General features: G+C 43.6%; 1 protein-coding gene across 4 annotated transcripts in view; it reads left to right on the top strand.

The window, feature by feature from the left end:
- The first annotated feature begins 935 nt into the window (after positions 1–935).
- The window catches only part of trim9 (tripartite motif containing 9), a 46,454-nt gene continuing 40,364 nt past the window's right edge, over positions 936–7,025 (top strand). For all 4 annotated transcript variants that reach the window (XM_040042081.1, XM_040042079.1, XM_040042080.1 and 1 more), the window contains exon 1: positions 936–1,922. In XM_040042081.1, coding sequence (XP_039898015.1) covers positions 1,089–1,922 — 834 coding nt within the window. In that variant the 5' untranslated portion in view covers positions 936–1,088. The remainder of the gene's footprint in view (positions 1,923–7,025) is intronic.

Here is a 7,025-nt window from a genome sequence, read left to right as displayed (position 1 = left end):
CAAGTTTGACATATTTATCTGGAACTATGACAAACTGATTATGTTTAACAAAAATGTCCTAATTAATGCCATTTCTATTCCCAAACTTTCTTAGGAAATATGCTAATATAATCACACTAAGTGGCCTCGTGTCGCCCTCTGGGCCTCTGAGAAAAAAGTATTCTTTTAAATGGGATTATTCCAATTCATTTCCCTGTCAACAGCTTCACTGAAGACTAGCTGCTCACGTTGCCATGGATGTCTCAAAAATGACTGAGGTATTTGGCCAGAGAAATAAAGAGGCTCTGGATACTCAAGGAAAAAAAACACTTTGGAGTGCATTTGAGAGCTGCTGCTTTATCTTATCTCACAAGGTGTCAGTTTCCATGTTTTCGCTCAGCTTCAGCAGTGATCTTTGCTCCCTGTGCGGATGAAAGGAGCTTTTCAAACAGCAAGTTTGCAAGTTTATGTTGTGCAGCAGCTACAGAGAACTAAATACAGAAAATTAGTAATGATATAAATGTCAAATATTCTCTGGTTCTAATGTTATATCATACTCCCAAACTGTGTTATATCACTGCAATTTAGCTTTTGTTTCTTTCCTTAACCACTGGTTGGACAAATGTTTTTTTTTTACAGATGTCACATGTTAAATGAAAGCATATGAAGGACGGATGTTGAGTTCAGATTGTGTTTAGTAATCATTTTATTCTATTGATTTCCTTTTAAGGCTCTAAACAATTATCCTGTGCATTCACTGATGTCCACACGCATTAGTGTCTGCTGTGTATATCGCTCTAGAGCTCATTAACGGACCTTCACGCCGACAGTTCATTTGTCCAATGGTTGTTTGGAATCCACTGGTTGTCCAATAGCAATCCAGCCTGAGCTGACGCTGCGTGCTTATTGGTGAGTAGTGTTAGTATGCCTCCTTTTCGTTGATGCCTTTCATTTGGTCAAGGTTGCACTTGCAGTTTTAACAGCAGAACGCGACTGGAGCTTCGTTTACGCGCAAACAGAGAGCAGCCCGATCAGCCGAGGCTCTGCCGAAACTTCTCCCGTTTCTATTTGCACACCCCGGAGGAATCTCTCACCTCTCAGGAGCAACCATGGATGAAATGGAGGAAGAGTTAAAATGCCCTGTTTGCGGCTCATTTTACCGGGAGCCCATCATACTGCCGTGCTCCCATAACATTTGCTTAGCCTGTGCTCGGAATATTCTTGTGCAGACCCCCGACGCCGAGTCTCCACAGAGCAGCCGAGCCTCCGGGTCCGGGGTCTCCGATTATGATTACCTGGATTTGGATAAAATGAGTTTGTATAGTGAGGCGGACAGTGGCTACGGTTCCTACGGGGGCTTCGTGAGCGCTCCGACCACCCCTTGCCAAAAATCACCGAACGGGGTTCGGGTTTTCCCCCCGACTGTCCCTCAGCCGCAGCAGCAGCACCTTCTACCGCACCCCGGCTCCTTAACTCCGATCCCTCGTAACTCTTGCATCACCTGTCCGCAGTGTCACCGCAGCCTCATCCTGGACGACAGGGGACTCCGCGGGTTCCCCAAGAACAGGGTGCTGGAGGGGGTGGTGGACAGGTATCAGCAGAGCAAAGCGGCCGCTCTCAAATGTCAGCTCTGTGAGAAGAGTCCAAAGGAGGCCACCGTGATGTGCGAGCAGTGCGACGTCTTCTACTGCGACCCGTGCCGCCTGCGCTGCCATCCTCCCCGCGGTCCACTCGCCAAGCATCGCCTGGTGCCGCCGGCGCAGGGGCGGATAAGTCGCCGCGCCAGTCCCCGCAAAATTTCCACTTGCACAGAGCACGAACTGGAGAATCTCAGCATGTACTGTGTACAGTGCAAGATGCCTGTATGTTATCAGTGTTTGGAGGAAGGGAAACACGGCACGCATGAGGTCAAAGCTTTAGGCGCAATGTGGAAACTGCACAAGGTACGTGCGTAAAAATGATCGGGGTGCTAAGATTTGTCTTCGTCCCTTACAAGTGCGTCTGTTTCTGTCTTTATTTGTGTTTTTGGCCGCTCTGTGCAATGATTCAACATCTTCTGAGCTGAGCAACAAGTCTGTGTTCGAAATAATTTGCGCTGTCGTGTCAGCTCTGCTTAGCATCCGGTAGAGAGGTACAGAGCTGTGGGGTGTTCGTTCTGCCGCTTTGGATTTAAATGAGTGTTTAACAATAGTAAGAGGATGCATTTTATTGCCTGATACACGGTCCAGCTTCATGTGACGCTGCCTTTAGCCAAACACTGCCAAACAAACCCGAAAGGCAGTGGTTCATTTTTAATTTTACTTCATAAATGGACAACTAGAAGCTGCTGTTTTCTGTTTGCATGACCATGTAAATGATGACCATCTGTCTCACGAGATGCCAACATCAAATTCCTTCAGTGCTTTGACAGCTCACAGGCGCCCTGAAGATCATTAGGCATGGCAAACACTGAAGCTATGCTTTATTGAGAATGGGGAGTGAAGCACAGATGCAGGCCTGTGGTGTGAATTGAGAAGCTATTTTGGAAGCTGAGTTGTTGTGGGCAGGAGAGGCAGAGCTGAGATTATCTACGCCTCTGCACCAGCAACCCTCACCTCCACACTCCAGCCTTCAATGAAGAAGGGAAGAATGTAGAGCTAGATATAACTCACACATGCACCCACACACACACACACACACTCACACACACAGGGAGCATGCTGTGTAGTGGTGGTGTCTCCTGGTTTCCATGATAAAACCAAAAAAAAAACAATGAATGTATTGAGTGCTGGTGCACAAGCAACACAAGCACATCATTATCTCCCCGTCCTCTTCATTTATACTCAGCAGTCTGGTTTTATATGTCTCCAGAACAACAATTTAAAAGCACCCCACTCCGATCATTCCTTGTAGGGAGATAGAGTGTCACTTCAGATGCGATAGACAACTGTAAAATTGCTGGGAATATCAGATGGGGTCGAACATTTCGCTCATATCAAATTTCCATCACATGAAAAGTTGCCAATCTGTTCTGCGTAATCATGCTTGGATGTAAAATGGGAAAAAGAGTATTTTTAGAAACCAATCAGTGGTACCAGGAATTTTAGTGCCAATATTCAGCAGGTGGCACTTTTTTTTTTTTTTTTTTTTTTGACTGTATCTCACGGCACCTGGTTATTTCTGATCTATCATCTGATCATCTGAAGCTGCCCACGGAGCTGTGACAGATGGCTCAAAGCTCAGAGTTGGCAGAGTTGAGCATGGTCATCTTTGGGAGCTTCAGGGTATTCCTCACAATGTTCACTGGAGAAAAAGCTTTTTCACATCTTGATAAATAGTTACTGCAAAATGACAAGAATACAAACAAATATTCTATGTAACGATTAGAAATCTCAACCTATTTTAGCTTATTTACTGATTTCCCCCCCCCCCCCCCCCCCCTCCAGTATGAAGTAGAGACTGACCAAACCTAGATTTCTGGCGCTAATGCCAAAATACAGACACAGGTTTATCAAACAATATTGATTAAGTTACATTGCAAAGGGAAAATGATGGATTTGTGCCTTTTTAGGGGTCATTTCTCTTCTTCACTTGCACAAATATTAGAGATGGATCATCTCATAAAGCTTCACATTTTGCACACAGTCCTAGCTCTGTGTATTTCCTCCACCCGAGCATCTTTAAAACAGCATGATAGAATCTGGCCCCCTATGGAATCAAATTTTCACTCTCCTTACTGGGCAAGTAGCAGGCTTCACATTTTTCAGCATTTTCCCAAAAAGCCTACCTCTGGAAAGACGGGTTAATAAAAATGAACCAAAACAGCACAGTTGCAAACTTCAAGAAAACTATTTGAGCTTCAAGGTTTTTGCCGTAGCCATAGAAAAACCAACCAGTATTCAAAAAGCATGTCCTGCTTACCCATATACACTTACACAGCCTTAGAAATGCCCATAAACATCTTGCATTCCCCTTCATGCTTAAACTGATCAAAGCTTTTGGTTGTTTGATCTGCGCGCTTTTGTGACTGAGCCGGCGCATTTTTCATCTTTGCTGTCTAATGCTGATGCACAAAGTACCACACTAAGGATCTTGATCTCGAATCCACACCTGCAGCATTTACACTTCAGAGCTGGAAATGTGGTGATATCATTTAATAGGATCTGTTCTGTTTTTCAGTTGCATTTTTTCTTGTCTTTTTGAGCAGAAAAACAGTGATTTCTCCATCTTTCTGCAGCATTTCTCTCCTTGCTGTAAACGACTTTAACCACCTGCTGCCATAACAGCCAAATCCCTCTTCCTGAAGTACAAAGCAGCAAAGGTCTCTAAGATACTGGACCCCATGAGGAATCCACCCCACATGCTTTACACTTCTCCCCTCTGCTGCGTTCTAAAAATGAATGCTGTTTCAGATCATTACTTGCGCTCTACATGCTCTCCTCCTGCATTAGTTCAAACGCATTCTTGGCTTCTCTTCTAGTCTCATAGGCAATAAAACACCCTGATTTATCTCCAAGCTCTCCTTTTGGTCACTCTAAACCAAAATGGTCATCAAGAAAGAGCAGAAATGAAAGAGTGACTTTGTACTGGAAGGTTTTATGTGGTGGCAGGACTTTAGTGTTGATCTCTATGAATCACATTAAAAAGAGTGAAGGGGTTTCATCAGTGTGTTAAATTGCTACACAGTGAGTGGTCCTCAACTCTTCACGGATGTCATAACAGGTCACTGAATGCAATCCAAGTCACGGTCTGCCACTCATTATGTTTAGTGGCAATTAAAGGTGATTAATCAAACTGAATGTACTGCATGTGTGTGTGTGTGTAGAAAATAGGTAACAGATTGCAGCAGATTCTTTTTCCTGCTACAGGAAGGGAGATAAATCAAGAGGTTTGACTCTGAGGGTTTGCACATGTGCTATCTTTTATCTTTACTCCTATTAAGAAAAAAAGGTCTAACAGAAAGTGACACTAAGTTAACCCAAACTGATGCTCTACAAGCTCTCATTCAAGGTGGCCCCAAAAGCAAGCTAATGAGGACAGACAGAACAGGTCACGTGGCCGGGAAACATTTTAAAGTCTTGTTTCAGCCTCGAAGCTGATGTAATTTCTTGTAATTTCTTGGTAGAAGAAGAAGCTACCTGGAGCTTCTGTTAAACTCAGTGGGAGAGAAGGAAAAGCCTTAAAAATTCACATACAAGAAGCAGGTTATTTGTCCTTTCCTGCTTTAACCCTTCTGTCGGACTGTCGGGACAGCCATATAAAGAGAAGCAGAAAAAAACTGTCCAATACTGTATTTAATTAGTAATGAGAAGGATGTGTCATGCTTACAGTTAATTATTGCACAAATGTTTCAACTCAAAGGTGTTTTGCATGATGGTTTCGTTCAAAATACGCTTACTGGACACTTTATTAGTTACAGCCTGCCATTTCTGGTATGGACTTTCTTTCACCTTCAGAACTGCCTTAGCAAAGTGCTGGAAAAATTCCCCAGAGATTCTGGTTTATATTGACATGATAGCATCACATTGTTGCTGCAGATCTGCTGGTTGTTCATCTCCTGTCCCACCAAATCCCAAAGCTGCTCTGCTGGACTGAGATTTGGTGACTATCGAGTCCAGTTGAGTACAGTGAACTTAGACCTCTCTGCATTGAATCATTGCTTGTTTTTAATCTCTGGCTCTCTTCCACAGCATGTCTTTTGTCCTACCTTCCTTCTCTCACCCCAACCACTCGCGGCAGATGGCCGCCCCTCCCTCAGCCTGGTTCTGCCGGAGGTTTCTTCCTGTTAAAAGGGAGTTTTTCCTTCCCACTGTTGCCAAAGTGCTTGCTCATAGGGGGTCATAAGATTGTTGGGTTTTTCTCTGTGTATTATTGTAGGGTCTACCTTACAATATAAAGTGCCTTGAGGCAACTGTTGTTGTGATTTGGCGCTATATAAATAAAATTGAATTGAATTGAACTCATTGTCATGTTGAAGAAGCCAGTTTGAGATTATTTGAGCTTTATGGCGTGTTATCCAGTTTGAACCACCACCGGCAGCCTAAAATGTTGATTAAAAGCAGGATGGCTCAATTTTTATGTTGTTTAAACCACTCTACCATCCACATGTTGCAGCAGAAATCAAGACTCATAACACCAGGCGAGGTTTTTCCAATATTATGTTATCCAGCTTTGGTGAGACGTGCAAATTGTTGCCTAATTCTCCTGTTCTTGGCTGACAGAAGTGGTCTTCTGCTGCTGTAGCCATCTGTTTCAAATAACAAGCGGTTATTTGAATTGTTGTTTCCTTCCTACCAGCTCAAGGCAGCCAGCATTCTCCTCTGACCTCTGGCATCAACAAGGCATTTTTGCCTCTCACTGGTCCATTCGGCCCATTCTCTGTAAACCCTGGAGATGATTATGTGGGAAAATCCCAATAGATCAGCAGTTTCTGAAATAGACCAGCCCAACCACGCCACGTTCAAGATCCTTTAAAACACCTTTCTTTCCCATTCTGATGCTCGGTTTGAACTTCAACAGGTCACCTTGACCATGTCTGCATACCTAATTGCATCGAGTTGCATTTTGCTGCTTTGAGCTGCCGTGTGATTGGTTGATTAGAAATTTATGTTAATAAGCAGTTGAACAGGTGTACCTAATAAAGTGTCTAGTTAGTGTAAGTGCATAAGAACATTGTTCAGTAATAGTCCAATGCCGTGCAGTGATACAGCTCACACTACCCTTAAATATGTCTTTTTTATAAGTGACTCTGTGTAGATAAAAGACACGGTTGCTCAATTGTTTAAGAAAGCACTAATAAATGCAGAGGGCAAAGTCAGGCCTGAGGTTTTTCAAGAATGAATTTTCACAGTGGGCGTAAGCTTCAGTGTCTTAAAGCCGTTTAGGTTGATGCTGCTCCATTAAAGGCGCTGATATTTACCCCTCAAGCTGCCATGTAAAGAGATTATCTGTGTAAATGTTAATGAAAGAGGGAGATAAGAAAGCAGCAAAATGAGAGCGATGAATGACCCCAAACACCCCAAAGAGAAGAAGTGAACCAGAGAATGAGCAGGAAGGAGAGGCAGAGC

This window comes from Simochromis diagramma, unplaced genomic scaffold (genome assembly GCF_900408965.1).
Source record: "Simochromis diagramma unplaced genomic scaffold, fSimDia1.1 OVJJ01000304.1, whole genome shotgun sequence".
Lineage (NCBI taxonomy): Eukaryota > Metazoa > Chordata > Actinopteri > Cichliformes > Cichlidae > Simochromis > Simochromis diagramma.
The sequence above is the reverse complement of the archived record's forward strand: the minus strand, read 5'-3'. Positions and strand labels throughout refer to the sequence as shown.